The 21,619-nt window shown below is 41.6% G+C and overlaps 1 protein-coding gene across 2 annotated transcripts in view; it reads left to right on the forward strand.

Moving 5' to 3' along the window:
• cnksr2a (connector enhancer of kinase suppressor of Ras 2a) overlaps positions 1-21,619 on the forward strand; it is a 489,515-nt gene that overhangs the window by 196,127 nt on the left and 271,769 nt on the right. For both annotated transcript variants that reach the window (XM_043700616.1, XM_043700617.1), the window contains exons 6-7: positions 1,675-1,794; positions 16,569-16,628. In XM_043700616.1, the coding sequence (XP_043556551.1) occupies positions 1,675-1,794; positions 16,569-16,628 (180 nt within the window). The remainder of the gene's footprint in view (positions 1-1,674; positions 1,795-16,568; positions 16,629-21,619) is intronic.

The following is a 21,619-nucleotide window of genomic DNA, read 5'->3' on the forward strand; positions in this document are numbered from 1 at the left end:
GAAGGGATTGGACCAGGGGAGAAAAAAAATGCGTCAAGGAAGGAAGCGCTGAGCTGTGTGGAGCAGGAGCAGGGAGAAACAGTAGGTCTGTCTGGGTAGTCATAGAGTCATAGAGATGTACAGCACGGAAACAGACCCTTCGGTCCAACCTGTCCATGCCGACCAGATTCCCAACCCAATCTAGTCCCACCTGCCAGCACCCGGCCCATATCCCTCCAAACCCTTCCTATTCATATACCCAACACAAATGCCTCTTAAATGTTGCAATTGTACCAACCTCCACCAGTTCCTCTGGCAGCTCATTCCATACACGTACCACCCTCTGTGTGAAAAAAGTTGCTCCTTTAGTCTGTTTTATATCTTTCCCCTCTCACTTATGACCTCTAGTCCTGGACTCCCCGATCCCAGGGAAAAGACAATTTACCCTATCGGGAAGGAGGTAGAAATGAGTGGGGCTGGGGGATATGAGCTTGGAGGCAGTGGTGAGGGGGAGATAAGTAACTATAGTGGACACAGTGGCCTAATATGCCACGGTGGAATCGTGATCCAGGGGGAGACAGTGGGAGGTATATGAGAACTGGCGCTCAGTATTTGCAATGTCGAGGTCAGCATTCAGATTACAATAGCATCACCCTGTCGGCAGGCTTAACTGGGGTTGAATCTGAGAGCACAGAGTGCATTCAATTTACAGGCAGATAGGTTGGGATGGGTAAGGACAGAGCAGAGAAATTGAGGCAGCCAGTGTCACATCGACAGTTCTCAATGAACAGGTCAAGTGCAGGCCACTAGGAGGAGTCCAAGTGGTGGGAGAGTGTTGGAGGTGGGTGTGGGGGTCTCTGGGATTGGGAGAAGACTCTTGTTCAAAGGTTTGGGCACAGAGGCGAAGGCGACAGAAGAGTTCAACGTTATATTATGACCGAAATTCATGAAGGTGGGAATGCTGAGGGATAGAACCAAGATCTTTGCTGAGTACAGAACATTCAGCATTGGAGAGTGTAAGGTCAGAAGGGATAGTAAACACATGACAGGAGGTGAGGTTTGAAGATGGGATGGAGTCAAAGGGAAGGGGAGGGGGACAAGGTTCAGGAGGGCCATGGGTGTCTCTGAGTTGACGCATGAAAGGAAAAGAAAATGTTCCTTGTTCGTATGGCAAATGAGCCAGAGGATGAAGTGGAACTGGGGAGCAGTGCAGCTCTGAGGTGGTGCTGTTGGAGAGAGATGTTGCGGGCGTTCATATGACGATGCATGGCACTGAGTGTGGATCTCAGGATGCAGCAAGAGCAGCTGTCTGTGGAATGTTGAACATCAAGGAGATATCTATGGTCCTCGGTGGATCTCAGGATATCTCAGTTTTCACTCCACTTCACCTGAACCGACAGATTTGCCTTCCTGGTTTTTCGGAGTCAAAAAATTGTTCACTTTAAACTATTAAGTACTTATTTGGATTAAATGCTACATCGATCATATCATGAGGCTTGACTGGAGTATTTTATAAAGTAAATTGTAGACTTTATATCCAGAAATTGCATTGGTGATGCTGATTTTCAGAAATCCTCTTTAACGATTTAAAGTTAAGCCATTCTCATTTGACAGATCATTAAATTGCTTTGTTTATCTGCCCTGCTATTTTCTAGAGATGTATCCTTACTCTTTTGTTTTCTCTTTCTGTCACAGTGTAAAACACTCTCAGGTGTTTGTGACCACATTATCTCTCTATCTTCTGATCCGCTGGTTTCACAATCTGCTCACTTGGAGGTGGTTCAGCTGACAAACATCAAACCCAGTGAAGGATTGGTAAGACCTATGTCTCTTTTGAGTGGAAGCTCAAATATTAGAATTGTGGTTATAGGCACAAGGCACATGAAGTGACATCAAGGCCACTGCAATTGGTACAACTACCCTCTAGTATAGAGCATAATTCAACTAAACGGATTCCACTATACGATTACCAAATATGGCTTTTTGCGTGAAATCAAGCAAACAAATGGAGCTCAGCATTGTTGCAATTAACTATTAATGCACTTGCAATAAAAAAGAATTGTATGTATACAGTGCTTTCCATGACCCCTGACCCCTGAACCTTCAAGTTCTTTACTGCCAATGTGTTTTTTATTTTGTTTTGTATTTATTAATGGGATGTGAGTGTCACTGGATAGGCCAGCATTTCTTGTCAACCACAATTGCCCTGGAGAGGGTGAGTTGCCTTCCTGAACTGTTGCTGTCTATTTGTTGTAGAAGCACCGACAGTGCTGTTGGGGAGGGAGTTCCAGGGTTTTGACCCAGTGACAGTGAGGGTACGGCAATATAGTTTCAGGTCAGGATTGTGTGTGGCATGGCAGGAAACCTGGAGTTGATTATGTTTACAGGTATCTGCTACCCATGTCCTTCTAGGTGATGGAGGTTTCAGATTTAGAAGAGCCTTGATGAGTTGTCACAGTGTGTATTTTAACTGGTATGTTCAGCTGTCACTGTGCATTGGTGGTGGCTGGAGTGAATGTTGAATATGGTCAATGTGGTATCAATCAAGTGGGCTGTATTTTCCTGAATGATATCGATCTTCTTGAGTGTAGTTGGAGCTGTATTCCCCCAGGCAGGTTGAGAAAATCCCATCTCCTGGCTTGTGCCTTGGCAATGCTGGCAAGGCTTTGGGAAGTGAGGAGGTGACTCATTTGTCACAGGATTCCCTGCCTCTGATGTCCTGTAGTAGGCACATTATTTATATGGAGAAAGGGAGGACTGCAGATGCTAGAGATCAGAGTCGAGAGTGTGTTGCTGAAAGAGCACAGCAGGTCAGGCAGCATCCAAGGAACAGGAGAATCAACGCTTCGGGCATAAGCCCTTCATCAGGAATGAGGGTCAGGACTGAGAGATAAATGGGAGGGGCTGGGTTTGCAGGGAGGTAGCTGGGAAGGTGATAGATGGATGAAGGTCAGGGAGCTGTGCTTTTCCAGCACCACAACTCTTGACATTATTTATAGGGCATGTTCAGTTCAGTTTCTGGTTGATGGTAAGTCCAGGACATCGATAAGTGAAATTCAGCTATACCATTCATTGTCGAGGGGCAGTGGTTGGCTTCTTTGTCTGTGGTGCTTGTGTGGTAGGAAAGTTATCTGCCATTTTCAGCCCAAGCCTGGATGTTGTCTAGATCTCATTGCATATGAACACAGATTGCTTCAGTGTCTGTGGGTTGAGAATGGTGGTGAACATTGCACAGTCATGAACACACATGCCTTCTGACTGTGCAGTACATCCTGAAGTGATTAAACACTACCCATTTAACTTTCAGTAGCTTCCGCACTGGAGATTCCTGGACTGGGGCCTGCTGTTAGGAACCCATCCAGATATCCACAAGTCCGGCAGCAGAGAGAATCGGTGTGGAAACCATGTCTCTTTTTCCAACAGTCTGTGTTCTGTGGTATAAGATGATCAGTACCATAGCCAGCGTCCAACAGTGTGCGATGGGAGATCTGAATTGGGCAAGGTTAGGGTAGGGCTCTGGATGTGAGATGCTGTTTAGGGGGGATGTGGGGCAGGCATCGGGGGTGGATGGTGGAGAGGTATAGTTAGTAGTTGCCAAGAGTTAGAGTAGCTATTTAATCCTCAAACATTTTGTGAGTAACTATTAGGCTTTAGTGGTCAGAACTCTCCAAATTCGCCAACGTTAATGGACTCTTTCAGAGGATAGGGAATAGGGAAATTGCCCAACAGAAAATTCAATTTCCCAGGCACTTCCCATGGAGTCAGCAGCATTCAGGTTTCCACATGGTCCCAACACATAACTGCAGTCTACACGGCTCCAACAATTCTCTAGCCATCTGCATCATTGAAATTCATTCCAACATCTCGGAATTGCTTTCAGAAATTTCCAGGAAATAAAATTCTAAGTTTTCAGATTTTTTTAACCTTTCCTTCTGTCGCTTTATTTTTAACTACTGTACTGTCTTTGATTTGTTTTATCATTTATCTCTCTGTACCTGGTTTAACTCTATCTCAAATAAAACCAGAAAGAGCTGGAGAAACTCAGCAGATCTGGCACCACTGTGCAGTGAGAGAAAGAGAGTTAACACTTTGAGTTCAATATGAGTCTTCTTCAGAACCTATGTTCATTGAATAGTGAATAAAGTATAATAAGTTCAAAAAGTTTGAATAAATTCTGGTTTCATCCAAGAAACAAGGAGCGTAGATTGTTTCTCCTGTACAGAGGAAGATATTGTGGGATTAAGGGAGGGATTGTTTGGAGTGAGTAAGAGATGCACCAGGGTGTCCTGGAAAGAATGGTTTCCACCAATTGTGAGAAGAATGCGAATGTTATGCAGAAGGGCTGATGAAGGGCTCATGCCCGAAACGTCGATTTTCCTGCTCCTCGGATGCTGCTTGACCTGCTGTGCTTTTCCAGCACCACTCTAATCTAAAATCTGGTTTCCAACATCTGCAGTCCTCACTTCTGCCTATGTTGTACAGAAATACTGATCTTCAATATCAATGTTTATGGAGATCCTGTATATCAACGAACAACTATTCATTTGTTGTAAAACGAAACTTGGATCTACAATTTCTTATTCTCTCTACTTCCACATTGATAACTTTTGCATCTTTTAGTTTTGGTTCCCATTGTTTTATTTTTAACATCTTACCAAGTAGAATGTTCAATTTTCTACACATGGCAAAGATTTACAAGGATGTTGCCAGGGTTGGAGGGTTTGAGCTATAGGGCTGAATGGACTGGGGCTGTTTTCCCTGGAGTGTCAGAGGCTGAGAGGTGATCTTATAAAGGTTTATAAAATCATGAGGGACATGGATAGGATAAATAGGCAATGTCTGGGTTTGGGGAGTCTAAAACTAGAGGGCATAGTTTAAGGTGAGAGGAGAAAGATTTAAAAGGGACGTAAGAGGCAACCATTCCACACAGAGGGTGGTGTGTGTATGGAATGAGCTGCCAAAGGAAGTGGTGGAGGCTGGTACAATTACAACATTTAAAAGGTATCTGGATGAATAGGAAGGATTTAGGGGAACATGGGCCAAATGCTGGCAAATGGGACTATATTAATCTAGGATGTCTGGTCAGCATGGATGAGTTGGACCGAAGAGTTTGTTTCCGTGCTGTACATCTGTGTGAACTCATTGATTCTGTGATACATGGTATATATATTTAATGAGTGATTGTATCGGATGGAATTTATGATATTGACAAAATACATTTGCATTAGTAGAGGTTAATATATAGAAGGAGCTGACCTGGTTACGCTATCAAAACGTTGAATAAGCTTCATTAAAATATATTAAATGAGAACAGGGTTGTGTTCTGCTATGCAGATCTCCCAGTCCAGTAGCCCACCAGTATGCTCTAGGACTGTATATCAAGAATGGATATTTGTCTGAGATCAAATTCCTCTGGAACTGTATCACCAAATTCAGAAAATGGGACTCGAATGGGGAAAAGCCTTTATTTACAAATAAGATAACCATGTTTATGGGGTTCAGGAATTTTATTAAATAAAGATTCAAAAAAAGCATGTAGTGTAAAATGTAATACAATTTCCAGTGTCTCATATTGCATATAATATTACCTCAGGAGAAAGTGAGAACTGCCAATGCTGAAGATTCAGAGTCAAAATGTGTGGTGCTGGAAAAGCACTATTTACAGATCTCCCCACCCCCCCCACCTCATCCCCAATCCAATCCTCCAACTCAGCACCGCCCTCTTGAACTGTCCTACCTGTCCATCTTCCTTCCCACCTATCTGCTCCACCCTCCCCTCCGACCTAACAACATCATCCCCCACCTTCATCTAACTATCGCCTTCCGAAATATCTTCCCCCAGCCCCACTCCCATTTTCCTATTTATCTCTCAGCCCCCTTCCCCACCCCACATTCCTGATGCCAGAATCGTCGACTCTCCTGCACCTTGGATGCTATATGACCTGCTGTGCTTTTCCAGCACCATACTTTATAACATATAATGTTACCTGGGCAGGGGAACAAAATCCAACATTTCCAAGTTTGCTGATGATATAAAAATGGTGGGCGTTTGAGTTGTGAGGAGGATGCAAGGAGGCTTCGGGGTGATCGCGACATGTTGTGTGTGGAGGAAAACACATGGCAGATACAGTATAACATGGATCAATGTGAGATTGTCTACTTCAGTGTCCAAAACAGAAAGGCAAAGTATTATTTACATGGTGATATACTGGGAAGTGTGGATGTACAAAGTGATCTGGGGGTCCTTGAACATAAGTTGTGTTTTGGCCTTTATTGCAAAGGATTTGAGTTCAGAAGTAAAGATGTCTCACTGCAGTTATACAGGTCCTTGGTGAGACCGTACCTGAGGAGTATTACAGTTTTAGTCTCTCTCCCTAAGAAAGGAAATACTTGCCAAAGAGGGAGTGCAGCAGAGATTCATTATGCTGATACTGGGGATAGCAGGACTGTCCTATGAGGACAGATTGGTTCATCTGGCTCTGTACTCTTTAGAGTTTAGAAGGATGAGAGGGGTCCTGACTGAACCATAAAAAGCTCTAACAAAGTGTTCAACAGACTAGATGTAGGGCGGATATTGCCCATGGGTGACAAATCTAAAACCTGGTGACGCAGTCTCAGGCTATGAGATAGGCCATTTACAACTAAGCTAAGGAAACATTTCTTTACTCAGTGGGTGGTTAACTTGTGGAATTCACTCTCATGGAAGGCTGTGGAGGCCAAGTTGTGAAGTATATTCAAGAAAGAGATGGTGCATGATTGGATATTAAAGGCATCTAAGGTTATGGAGAGAAAGTATGAATGTGACATTGAGATAGAGGATCTGCCATGATCATACTAAATGACAGAGCAGGCTTGAAGGTCCAGGTGGCTTACCTCTGCTGCTAGTTTCTGTGTTCTATAACTAATGCATTCTCCATGACCATTTTGATACTTATACATGTTTTAAAAAAGAAAAGTAATTAATCTTTTGTTAAGACTGGTCAAGCCAAGTTGTGCTTCATTTACCTCAAAACTATTTGACAGGAATGAACATTGTTTTACATGAAAATAAAATCTTGGAATAGGAAATTTTATCAAGGCACTCAAAAACACACCAGGTTTTCAGAGATTAATTATATGAAAGCAGATCAAATTGGTGGATTGGTGTAGAAGCAGAGGATGCTTGGTAAAAGAACCAAAAGTAACTTCCTTATGGTTGGGGTGTGTAATGCAGTGCCTGAGAGACTGGCAGAAGGAAAAGCACTCACTGCTTTCAAAAGGGAATGGGATAAGCAGCTGAGGAGAAAACACGTGCAGGAAAGAAAAGTGGGACCAACTGAATTGCTCATCCAGAGAGTTGGCATGGACATGACTGTTGGAATGGCTTCCTCATGCGCTGTAACTATGTATGATTCATTATGATGTTTGATTTGTGTAACTGCATTTTAATGTTCAGGGTAGCAATCTATTTTTAAACTATTTCACGAAAGTCATCTCTGCAGTGTTTGGATGAAAGATTTTCATATTTGCAAATTCAATTTAGTTGACTGAACGCCAGTATATTGGCTGATAAACCTGTCTTCTGTGATTTAGGCTTCTAAAGGCAATTCAATCTGTTCACATATGATACTGTAGCTTAAAGATTGAATAGATTTGTGAATTTTGCTGGTGCAATGAGTTTTGCAACTTGCTTTTGTAGCACTGCCCATTCTCTGTCGCATTCATTAAAGCGTTAGAACACAGCCACCTTTCTGGTGATTTTCAGAGAAACGGTTACTCATCACATGAAAGCCAAAATAAAGCCAAGACAGAACAATTTGCAAAATGTTGCTGCATAATAGTAAATGTGATGGTAAACGTGAGTATTTTACGTTCAAGATTATCCACCCCATCATGAATTTTCTTTCTGTCTTTGCATAAGGAATCTACTCCTTGTAAACCCAGATATATCTCCTAAGTTCAAAGGATTTTCTTTAGGTAATAGAGCAAGACAAATGATATTAGTTGCGCAAAATCATTTTCAGAGCATTACATTAGAGTATGTAAATTTACAGATGAAAAGGAAGGCATTCAGTCTCCCAAGACACAACCATCCAGCCTAATCCCACTTTCCAAGCCTTGATTTCTGTTACTTGTGTTATAGTTACAGCACCTTGAGTGCAGACCTATACTTCTGTTAGAGACAGTGAAAGGTTTTATCTATACAACCTTTCAAGGATTAAATTACAGACTCCCATCACCCTCTCGCTGAAAAGGATTTTCTACCATTTCCTCTAATCCTTCCTCCAATTACTTTTATGTCTCGGACTGTCTGCTAGGAATGAGTTTATCTGGACAGCATGATGGCTTACAGTGCCAGGGAACCAGGTTCAGCTCCACACTCGGACTACTGTCCGTTTGGTCTTTGCGCATTCTTCCCATGTCTGTATGGGTTCCCTACTGTTTCCTCCCACAATCCAAAGATATGCAGGTTAGGTGCATTGGCCATGGTAACTTGCCCATTATGTGGGTTGGGTGGATTAGCCATGGAGGATTGGTGTGGACTTGATGGGCCAAATGGCCTTCTTCCACGCTGTGGAGAATCTACAATTTTATGGCACAATAAAACAGGCCTGTCCTATCAGTCTATCTCACCATTTCAGAATTTTATATGGAATTTTATCTGAAAGCCAGTGTTTTGCTGAGCCCAGGAAGGGGTAGGGGCTGACAGCAGAGATGAGGAGACAGGGCCAGGATTTAGCTGCCCTTTATCTACACCACGATGATCGAGGGAGTGGGTGTGGTCTTTTGCCTGGACAGCCATCTATCTCCCTGTTGAGTCCTGAGCAGGTAGTGGTTTGTTGTGTGGGAAAGAAGGAAGTAGCAAAGGAGTCAGAGAATCAGGTAGGCCACAAAAGAAAACTGGGGAGACAAAGTGTTGCAAGGATTTGGGGGCACTTGGAGCCTGCAAGTGGGTAAGGAGGACACAGGGACCATGGTGTCAGGTGGGACTGGGGGGGTGGGGTAACCAGAATATATGGATGATTGCGAGAGAGAGAGAGAGAGAGCAATGGGCTGCAAGGGAATGGAAGAGAGCGCAAAGCTGCAAGTGGTTTGTGAGAGAGGGAGGGCCTGCAAGGAACAGTTGTCAAGCTATCAACAAGAAAACACTCCGCTGACCATGCACTAGGAAGACTTGAAATCACTATGGAAATGAATCACTTTGCAATGAATGTGGAATCATAACTTAAGGTTGCATATGTTGAGGAGTTACTATATGGGGAAAATGCAGTGGAGATTATTGTAATGAGCACTGTCAGTTAATTTTAAATCTGAGATTGAGATTGCAGATATCATAAAAAGAGGTGGAAGTGCCTGGTAGAGTATTTTAGATTTGTGATGGAAATGGATTAGCTGTGAACTCAGCTATCTGGAAGCTGTATTACAGATAATGGTTTTTACATGGAGAAGTATCTGTCAGTTATCTGGAAAAAAAATGGATGTTACTCACTTATTTGGGCTTCTAGTGATTTAAATACTGTGTTTGCGAGGAAATTAATGTTCACCTTGGATGTTATGGCACTACATTTATTAGAGGGCTGATGATTATAGAGGATATTGATGAATTGACCATTTGATTAGTGTGCAGGACAGGCATGTTCCTGTGAAAATGAAGGTCAGGAGTGGCAGGATTTCAGAATCTTGGATGACAGGGGAAATTATCTGCTTAATCAAAAAATCTATTGGGCACAAACTTGTCTCTGCTGCCACCTCCATGGATCTGCACTGGATGCAGAAGCCACTGGGAACCCAAACTCACCTCCCACACCATCACGATAAGTTCATGCTGCTGGGCCCACTTGAATCCGTGTTTCTGGGCCCACTCGGGTCCATGTTGCTAGGCCCACTCGGGTCAGTGTTTCTGGGCCCACTCAGGTCCATGTTGCTCGGCCCACTCGGGTCAGTGTTTCTGGGCCCACTCGGGTCCATATTGCTGGGCCCACTTGGGTCCGTGTTGCTGGGCCCACTTGGGTCCGTGTTGCTGGGCCCACTTGGGTCCGTGTTGCTGGGCCCACTTGGGTCTGTGTTGCTGAGCCCACCCGGGTCTGTGTTGCTGGGCCAACTCGGGTCCGTGTTTCTGGGCCCACTTGGGCCCGTGTTACTAGGCCCACTTGGGCCCGTGTTACTAGGCCCACTTGGATCCGTGCTGCTGAGCCCACCCAGGTCTGTGTTGCTGGGCCCACTTGGGCCCGTGTTACTAGGCCCACTTGGGTCCATGTTGCTGGGCCCACTCAGGTCCATGTTGCTGGGCCCACTTGGGTACATATTGTTGGCCCACTTGGGTCCATGTTGCTGGGCCCACTCAGGTCCATGTTGTTGGGCCCACTTGGGTACATATTGTTGGCCCACTCAGGTCCATGTTGCTGGGCCCACTCAGGTCCATGTTGTTGGGCCCACTCGGGTCCATGTTGTTGGGCCCACTCGGGTCCATGGCTGGGCTCACTCAGTTCGGTGCTGCTGGGACCACTGGGGTCCGTGTTGCTGGGCTCACTCAGTTCGGTCCTGCTGGGACCACTGGCGTCCGTGTTGCTGGGCTCACTCAGTTCGGTGCTGCTGGGCCCACTTGAGTTCATGCTGCTGGGCCCACTCACTGCTGCCGATACCATCACCACAATCAAGCCCTTCAGCAAGGGGCAAGTAAAATAAAATAGAAAAAAAGTTAAAAAAGGACAAGAAAAGAGAGCAAAAAAAAAAGAAAAGAAAAGACAATGGAGCATACCAGCTTGGGCTCAGAACCGCTACTCCACCACCATCTTACCCAGGTCAGTCGTGGCTATCATGGACGTGCATACACCCTATATTCAAGCTGTGCAAACAAATCGTTCTTCTCAATTTTCCAGTCAATCTGTGCTCAATGTAGACACTTAACTTCAAATTGTTGGTTAGCTTGGACACTTTTATTCACTTCTTGTGGTTGCTTTCCTTGTGAACCCAATGCGTTTGTTTCCTTAATTATACAACTGGAAGATTGTTCCTTAATTTGCAAGAGCCCTTGCACTGGTACTAATGATCTTTTCTTGGAAGATGATGAAATGAAATATTCTAATTGAATTTGAGTGTTCCCAGCATCTGACATCAGATTTGAGGTCTGCCATAACAATTTGTTCTTCACACTGAACAACTTGAGTTAAAGATTCATCAATGAGCTTAAGTGGGACTTATTATCTTCCACTTCATTTGTTTCTCTTTGCCAACTCTTGTCATGAGCATGTCTGACTATGAACATTCTTCAATTTTGATAAGAGTGGAAAATATTAATGTCAACCCTGTACAGTCACAGATTATATTATGTAAGATATGTTTAATAGATAACAGTTCATACATAATATGAAATGATACTCTCCTATCATTTTGCATTCAGCTATGAATGTAGGAACCCTTATAAAATCTTCGACTCAATTTCCTTTAAACAGTTTTTTGAAGACTTGTTGCTCAACAATGCCCATTTCCTTGACAATGTGATTTTAAGACTAGCTGCTTCTTGAACAGTTGTGGCGTGACTGGTTATTTCCCATGCCGATTCTCTGTTAACAGTAACCGGTTTAACATCTCCTGCCTTTGGAATCTGGCTGAGGTCAGGACATGCATTTGTGTGAAGAGCGACAATTTGTTAATGAGAAATGTTTACACATTCTCTGTTATCTGATACCCCCATGTCGCAAAGCTGCTTGTAGCAAACCTTGAAAGCTGTATTTTCTGCACTGTGTGGTTTCACTGTTAATGCTGTAAACACTATTTCTTCTAACATGGTGCATTATCAGATAGTATAGTGTCACCTGTATCATGCTTAAAATTACTGAGATGTCTATTGACATAAATATATTCTTACTAAAATACTTGGCTTGGATCATTTGTTTCCCACAGGAACACATATCCCAGAATGTTCACCTTGTGACCTCATTTGGAGGATTGAGAATTGTTGAGACTCCATGTCGGACCTAGGACAATGGGGAGATCCAGCTTATGAGCAGGTCCGGCCATTAAACAGCACTCAGTCACTGACTGAAACTAATTCACTCACTCACGCACTTCTCACTCTGTCAACATGCTCACTTCTTTGGTATCCCACTATGGGCTTGGAAGGCTTCAAGTTTCCGATTTCCTTGGTCGATAGCATTCTTGCCTTTCTGTTCAGCGATGCCCATGCCCAGATTCCAATTTATGGGAATTTCCGCCATTGCATTTTTACCATCTGCCCGAAGCACCTGATCTGCTCGATCATGCAATTGTGTACTTGTTGTTAGGTCAGCGCACCAGGCTCAGTCTTAACGAGGTTGTAACAGACATGTCCGGTATGTCTCTGGCATTTTTGTACAACAAATCCTGCAATATCCATGCTGTGCAGGTTGTCACAAATAGGCATTTTGCTCAACCTTTGCCAAAATATCTTGTTAATATATCTAGGCTTTAGAGTGGTCAACATGTCTGGTAACTTCAATGTGCCTCCAGGTGACCATGATACATAAGTCATGCACACTGGGTGGGTTGGGCTGGAATGGAGGGGTATTGGTGGTATTGCACTCGGGAAGGCAATCCTATTATTCTGGGTCTTCTGCTTACCCCTGGAACTGAGGAATGTATTCCATTTTAATGGAGCTATGTATACATATGATACAGTCCCATCCCCTTAGCCACCATCACACCACAAAGCTTCTTCTCCTGTTGTGGTCCAATCAGTTTCATTTCTGCCATTCCCTTGCGGAGGTAGGGCTGGTGGCCTTAGTTTAACAACTGGTAATACTGGTACAGCTGTCATTACTTTGGTCATCTTTTGTTTCCTTATTAATTGATGAATGCGTTTTATTCATTCCACATGTGCTTGAAGGTCATCTTTGTCTTTCTTTTCTTATTTTGCTCTATTCTCTTTGTGTGGTGGTTAGGCTCAGAGGGTTCCAACCCATTTTAATCTTTTGGCCAATTAGTTTCTTATGTTTTCTGGGAATCATGTGAGGGATCCCTCCAATCCCCAGGCTAGTTCCTTCTTTTTGTTATCTGTTTTATTTGTAGGATTAGCAAGTGGCAGCCCTGCGGTCGCCTGCCCCTCCATCGAGGTGTGATTTGGATCCTGCCTGCACCCTCCTATATCAGGGATTACTGGCTCACACTAATCTATCCATTTCAGTTAAAACCCTACACACAGATGACAACCCTCAGAAGTCTCTTTCCCTCAAGGCGTAACTTGGAATGTCTCCCAGTTAAATTTAACCATCCAAGAGGATCCCTGCCTTTCAATCAAGGTGTGCCTCAAGGTTGCCTCTGACTATGTCTCAAATTCACAACATTTACTCCTCTACTACTGACTGCCCTTTGAGACAGAGTGGACCCTTTTCAGGTTCGGATAGGAGACTGTGAGGAGACACTGAACAAACAGAGGTTACAGGTCACTATGAGCACAGGGTACTCACATAATCTGGTCCCTCTGCCCGCTGGTGGTCCATGCTTCACCGATCTGGCCGACTATGCCAAATTGTTGTGGCAGAATGACTGAATGAATCACTTGACACCCAGGTTCACTTCAAGCATCAAAGAGTTTATTATTTTCCAAACTAAGGTAAGGGGAAAGCCTCGAGAGACATCTCCATAAAGGGAAGCATATACTTTTTATATGTTTATATTTAGCCTGTCCTTGGCTATTACAAACTAATCATGTCATTAATTGATGACATACATATCAAATGACAGTGTGAGGTCATCCCATGATCTCATGGCTACAATTACCTGGGGGTCATTAGTGATGTGGTCTGAACTCTTCCCTTCTATCCAATGCTGAATACCAAACTCTGGACCAGCCTGTTATGGAGACTTCTATCAGAGTTTCACAAAGATGTTTCTTATTAAACCCTCTCTATACAAACAGCATCTGCATTTTTTGCCTCGATTCAACAGGACCCTTTGGTACACATTTCACAAAACCCTTTGTTTGTTATCTTAATCTTGTCACCTGGGATATATTCCTTTAACAAAAGCTGTAATCACTCTACAGTTTAACTTCAGACATCAGCTAAGTATCTTACCCATCCATTTTCTCTCAACTGAGAATCACTTTCAGCAAATTTTATACTGCTTCAGTCATGGGCAGTTATAACAGACTTCAAACATATCTAGCATCTCAAATTTGAGCTTCCATGAGATAATATGGGCCATCAACAGCAGTCGAATGGCACTGCAGCACAATCTGTAATCTCAGTCTGGCATATCCTCCACTCTACCATCAACATCTAGATGGGACTTCTTCCCAGTTCAGTGAAGTGTACCAGGAGCAGCACCACAACTACCTAATAATGAAGAGTCAATCTGATGACATTACAACACAGGGCTATTTGTACACCAGTAGCAATAGCAGTATACAGTAGACAGACCGATGCAATATCACAGCAAACCAATCAGACTTAATCACTTCACTGAGTTGTAGATGGTGGGAGACAATTAAATAACTAACTGAGGGGGAAAGCAGCCCAAATATTCCCATTTTCAATGAGAGGGGAGCCCAACACACTAGTTCAGAAATATTTGCATCCATCTTCATCCAGAAATGCCAAGTAGATGATCCCTCTTGAACTCGTTGAGGTCCCCAGCTACGTAGATGAGTCTTAATGTCTGCAGTCTGAATGAATTTTTCCTTCACTGTGATTTAAATGCTGGATCACCATCTCTTTATGTTCTTCAGTGGTCTCCTTATATTTTTCTGTTAGACTTTGTCAGCCTTGACTTCTAAATCTTGCCTACATTGCTTTAATTCTGGCTTAGCGATGTCCCCAGTGCTGCCATCTCATTTTAAAATTACTTCTGTGGTTTTTGATTTCCTTTACTGTGGTCATGTCTCATGGTACCTGCCTGTTGTGCTGACAGCATTTCTTCTGAGCTGTGAGTGCTTTTAGCTGTCTCATCCCACGTTGTATTTTTCAACAACTTTTGCCACTTGCCTCCCAGGCATTTCAACTTTACTTACAGCATCTCTGATGTCTCTTGGCTGAACCTTGATTTGTTTCTGCAGTTTATCATCAGTAAACATCAGTAATCTCTAATGGCTAAATGTGGTGAGTGTACTGGCTCCAGGTAGCTTCCAGATCATATTGTCCCTGTGCTTTCCCCATGGCTGTGGATTCTGCCTTGTTGAACCTTTGCTCTACTGCAGGCTTCTGGAGTGTTCATCTCTTTCATCTGCTGGCTGTCTGCACTGTTAATTCTCTTAGAGTTGTATCTGAAAGGTTTTTCTGAGTTCACTGGAATCCGCTCTGCTGCTCACCTTGCTGTGTGATAAATGCCCACCGCCAACTTTCTCTCTCTCAGCTGCTGGCAGCGGTTCCAGAAAACACTGTCATGCATGAACCTTAGAGGCCCAGGCAGCTGGAAAAAAAGCTAGATGGCATGCTATTCACCAAGGGTCACCATGTCTGAGCAAGTTAAATTCTATCCCCGTAGAATACTTTTACATATTCAATGTTGGGCCGAAGGGCCTGTTTCCACACTGTAATCTAATCTAATCTAATCTATCTCCACTATTGGTCACCATAAGCTAGATTTGTTGCCACCATTTTCCTTTGAGGGTTAAGTCTACGTAGCCCATGTGGTCGAGTGGGTAGAGAAAAACTACTTGTTAGTCTAATGAGAAGAGGTTCTTGTTTCAAACAAGATGGTGTTTATTGCATGATAGCAACTGTATACAAGTTAGACTGTTGTGTTGGACATATGAGGGAGACCTAGACAATTAATCTGCTTCACATTACTTTGTTTCTTACTTAAATCATTCAAGGTGTAATGTGTGATAGTCATCAGCATTTATCTCTGTACAGGGATAAAAATGTTCCCTCTTTAACTTAGGTATTAAACTTTCAAATAAGCAGTCCGGAAGAACATCCTGCATAACCATATTACAATTTCAATCAATGTTTAACCGCCCGTTTACGGGACCCAGCTATGTCCATTAGAGCTTTGTCCAAGTCACCATCCAGCAGTGGCATCCTTACCACCAATACCATCAAGAAACTGATTTTAGGGAGTATTACTCTGAGGAATAGGCAGGACATTCTCCATATCTTCCCATGACTGTAATTGTCTGATTGATGGTGAGAGCTATGTTTATTTTAAATGCTTTTTAAAAAAATCAAGTTTTGAGGTTTTTGAAAGGCAAGTTAAATTCTATCCCTGTAGAATACTTTTACATATTCAAGTCACCTTCACCTTTCTACTGAACTTACATGTCAAATTACTAGAAGATTAGAACTGCTGTCCATGTACCTATGACATTTACTGGTAAGACTGCAACATCTACCTTAACCATTTTTCGCAGCTCTATTAATATGTCAGCAGAGGTAAATTCAATGCCAGTGAAGTTAAGATTTGCATTATGGTCAATCATAACAAAACAATTCCATTTAAGATATGCACTTTGTCATTGTCAAATGGAAATTTTGGAAACACAACAGAATATGCATTGAAGCCTAATCCAACCTGTTTTATTTTAAACTAGATTATTGTAGCTTTTCTTAACTGCTATGAATAAGAGTAACTAAATTCTTATGGAAATATTATATATTTTTCTCTTTCTTTGTCTCTCCCATCTTCCCTAGGGAATGTATATCAAATCAACATATGATGGTCTACATGTAATAACTGGAACAACTGAGAATGTAAGTTGTATTCTCCAATGACCTTTGATTACCAAGCAATAGAGGATTGCATATATAAATTTTATTTAGCTATGACAACAAACTATTGAAACAATATCTGGATATACTAGTGAAATACTTGGAAGGATACTGAACAGGGATTGATGAGTTAGACTTTCTGGTATCGTGATAAATGATAACTAATTTTAAAACTTTCTCTAGGTAAAATAAACGTTTAATTCAGAGGAAGAATTGATTATTATTAATTTCAAATATTTTCAGCCATTGCTAGGCATAGGTGTCATCATGGTTATTGATTCTATTGAAGTATCCAAACATGAACTGTGGTTTCATTTAAATTGAGAAACATGCTTTGATCAACATTGAGAACCAGAGTTTTGCAGTGTGTTAACAAATATCCTCCAAATGCTATAAATTAGATCCAAATCTAACCTTGATTGATGGCATGTAAATAACTCTTCATGGCTATGGGAATTGTACACAGCTGGTGCTACCCAAAGAAAATTGAGAAATTTGTTATTGTAAATTATTTTGTATTTGCTAAGGGCTAATGCATAAGCTCATAGCTTTGTGTCCAGATGGCTGAATAATGGACAGAACTAAAAGTAAAAAAAAAACCATAGGACTCTATTGAGTTAATGAATGAGTGGTTTTCCCTTGCATGTGATCAGTTGCATTGATCTAACTGATAGTACCTTTGCATGAAAACCTGGATTATTGTTTGATTCACCAATCCTGATGCCTGCCACCTTTTGAGGAAGACAGAAGAATGAACACTGGCTTAGTACCTTGATACTTTTGAAGAGAATTAGGCCTCTGGACTAAATTTAAAAAATTTGCATGTTCTAATTTGGAAGACATTTTATTCGTATCACAACTTCTTGTTTCTCTGCAGTTAACTTAACTCAAAAGATATAGCAAAATAATGTTTTTAGCAGCAATCACTTTTTTAAAATACAATTTGAGTAACTGTGTATACCAATATTGGTTCTGTGGTCATATTCAATCCAATGATGTTGGGGTGTATGTGGAAAGAAGGTGGAACATTCAATAAAGCACCCACTTACTTTAGATTAACTGATGAAGTATTGTGCTGTGAACTTAAATTCCTGAAGTCAAATGTTGCTGAAAATATCATAATTTAGCCTTTTTATACATCTATAAATGAACATTACAGTTAGCAATCTAGATTATTTATTTACAACTTTAGTAAATATAAAATTGTACTGCAACTCCAACACGTTTTCCTGGCTTCTCATTTCAGTGCAATGGGGTATGAAAAACTGTTTGAGAGATTTAATGTTTCCTATTTACAAAATCTATTCAGCAGTATAGTGCTGCTTAATTTCACAGGAAGTGACTAGAAATTTCTGTGTAAGTAGAGAATACCTGGGAAGAAGTAATTTTATAAATAAGGAGATGCATCTGGGATTAAATTTCATTGTAGGTCAAGTACAATATTTAATAAAAAAACAAAACACAATGGATGCAAAAAATCTGCAATAAAAGCAGAAAGTGCTGGAAAACCTCAGTAGTCTAGCAGCATCTGTGGAAAAAAAAGAAAAACAATGTTTCAAGTCAAGAACTGCAAAAACGAAATGTGAAATGTTTTGTGCCATTGAAAAAGGTAAGGGGAAAGGCAGAGTTGAACAACCCGAAATTCTGGATTGTGTTTGAGGGTAGGAGATATTATTAACAAAGCTGCCATGAAACAAAATGCAACAAAATGATGAGTTTTGCAGTAGAAAGAAAGTCCAGTGAATGTGTCAATGACAGAATAAAGATCAGCTCTGATTGAAATTATAAGCATTAAGAATTGGACACACTGGTATTTGGCAATAAAAGAATCAAAATGGGGACACAGAAGCCAAGATCTGAAATTGTCAAACTCAATATTGAATCCAGAAGCCTATGAAGTGCCTAACTGGAAGATGGGGTGTAGTTGCTCTAGTTTATGTTGAGCTTTGCTGGGATATTAGTGCAGACCAAGGACAGAAATGTGTGTGTGAGAGATATAGTAACACAAATATATGCAATTGGCAAGCAACTGGAAGGGTAGGATCATGCCTGTAGACTGAGTGTTGTGCAAAGTGGTAATCTGGTCTACATTTGATCTCCCCAACACGGAGGGGACCACATTGTGAGCAACTAGTGCTGTATACTAAATTGGAAGAAGTACACATATACTTGTGGCCTTAGGTATTGAGGAGAGAGAGGAGCTAACACAGCAGGGAGAACACTTGCTGCAATTTCTTGGGAAGGGGACAAGATGTCAGAGGTATTGAAGGAGAGGATCAGAGTGTCACAGAGGGAATTGTCCACTTCAGTATGCACACAGGAATACATGCATCTCTCTTATTCTGCGGATGGTGACTGTGTGAATGTGAAAATACTATATCCAGCTGCCGAACTTGCTTGATGCCCTTACAAACCTGTTTTGCACTCTCTTAAGTTTAGAATTTTGTAAGTTGATTTAATGGACATGCTTAAATTATTAAAAACACCCAATGGTGACAACGTATTTCTACTAGTGGGAGAATCTAGACAGGAGCACAAAATGTTAAAATTAAAGTTCAAACTGAATCCAGAAAGTCCTGTTCCACAGAAAGAGTAGGGAAAATTTGAAGTTCCTTTTCCATAGCTGAGGCAACTGAAATTTTCAAATTTGACACCCTGATAGGGTTTATAAATCAAGGATATTCTGGAATATGGATCAAAAGGGTGGATATTTGTTTGAAGTTACAGAATAGCCATGTTCTAATTAAATAGGGAACTAAACCTGAGGGGTTGAGTGGCCTACACATTTTTTCCAACATACTTGAAATTGAAAATATTTAATTTCTTTCAGAAATGCTCCTTCCTTAAATTTGGATTGTTAACTTGAGACCATGTGTATTTGTAGGGAAGTGGAGAGACAGCTCTGATTTCTATCATACATTTTAGTCACTGAGAATTCTGTTTTTATGCTTAATTTAAATCCTGGGGAAGTTAATCTTTAAAACAGACTAATACGCATTTTCATTATATAAGGTTGATCGGTTGTAGAGTCAGGCGAAGATGAGGTCTGCAGATGCTGGAGATTAGAGTCGAGAGTGTATTGCTGGGAAAGCCTCCTAGGACCAGGAAAATTGATGTTTCGAGCAAAAGCCCTTCATCAGGAATCAGGAGTTGTGCTGTCACTTAATTGTTACAAAAATGGAAATTGATGCTTTTCCTGATCAATTAACAGTTGTAAATAAAAACAAAACAATTATTTAAAATGTTGGTAGAATTATCTTGAATGGACAAATCAGATCATTCCTCTCATAAAATTATGGCACTGTGAAGTGGAGGATGAAACGTGGAGAAACTTATTTTCAGCTTAGCTCATTACGATGATTGGGAATGAACCGCCCAATGTCTGGGAGTCATAGAGCCATAGAGATGTCCAGCGTGGAAACAGATCCTTCGGTCCAACTCGTCCATGCCAACCAGATAACCTAATCTAGTCTCATTTGCCAGCACTTGGCTCATATCCCTCTAAACACTTCCTATTCAAATTCCCATCCAGATGCCTTTTAAATGTAGTAATTGTACCAGCCTCCACCATTTCCTCTGCTAGCCCATTCCATACACGTACCACCCTCTGCGTGAAAAGGTTGCCCCTTAGGTCCCTTTTAAATCTTTCCTCTCTCACCCTAAATCTACGCCGTCTAGTTCTGCGGAAAAGACCTTGTTATTTTACCCTATCCATGCCCCTCATGATTTTATAAACCTCTAGGAGGTCATTCCTCAGCCTCCAGCATTCTAGGGAAAACAGCCCCAGCCTATTCAGCCTCTCCCTCCAACCCTGGCAACATCCTTGTAAATCTTTTCTGAACCCTTTTAAATTTCACAACATCCTTCCTATAGCAGGGAGATCAGATTTGCACACAGTGTTCCAAAAGTGGCCTAACCAATTTCCTGTACAGCTGCAGCATGACTAACAAAAGGAAAGTATACCAAACACTTTCTTTACTACCTTATTGACCTGCGACTCCACTTTTATAAACCTCTATAAGGTTATCCCTCAGCCTCCGATGTTCCAGGGAAAACAGTAAATTATTCAATTGGCTTCTGAATGGAAATTAGATAAATACTTAAGGAGAGATTTGCAGATGTCTGGGAAAAGAATAGGGGGAAGTGAGACGAGTTGGTATCTCTTTCAGTGAGCTGACACTGGCACACTTGATCAAATAGTCTCATTCCTGGCTGTATGAGTTTGTGATTTTGTGAAATAGCTACTTGAGTTCACCAGCTTCACAAGGTTCCAGAAACTGATGTTAAGACATGAGGGTTTAGATTTTGTCCCAGAATTCTTGCTACCTTGCAATAAGCAGTCATTTGACAGATTTTTTTTCAAATGCATAATTGAAGAGACACCTTATCCTGAAGAATGTCTGTGGATTATTTGCACCAGTCTCATCATGGCTACAAGAGTGCAAGTGTTCCTTGCAGTCAACATATGCTTGCCTTTAGAACTAGCTTAGTCTCCAAACTCTGACCCCAAGAGCTGCTAACAACAGTAATTGCTGAAATAATCTTCAAGCTCCAATGCAAGATTTTAATCAGGAACAAAAGTTTGACTCTCTTGATTTCTCATCAAGGTGCTGCTAGGAAAAAGCTCAAATTAAAAAGGTAACAGAGTCATAGAATATTTACAGAACAGAATGAGGTTTCCAGCCCTTGTGACTGTGCCCTGTCTCAGTATATCTGACTATTTTTTCCTCTTCAGGTAATCCCTTTGAAATTCAAGATTGAATGTGGCACTCCACAATCTCATGCATTGTATTCCAGATTCAACGTACTAGCTGAATTATTAGACATTTTCCTGCTTTTTATTTTGCCATACAGTGTCCACTGATTCTTGATTTTTCCATCAAATGGGAATAAGTTTTATATCTCAACTATGTCTAGACCCCACATATTCAAAACGTCCATTAAAGAATCTTCTCTAAGGAAAACAGCACCCA

Source organism: Chiloscyllium plagiosum, chromosome 12 (assembly GCF_004010195.1).
Source record: "Chiloscyllium plagiosum isolate BGI_BamShark_2017 chromosome 12, ASM401019v2, whole genome shotgun sequence".
Lineage (NCBI taxonomy): Eukaryota > Metazoa > Chordata > Chondrichthyes > Orectolobiformes > Hemiscylliidae > Chiloscyllium > Chiloscyllium plagiosum.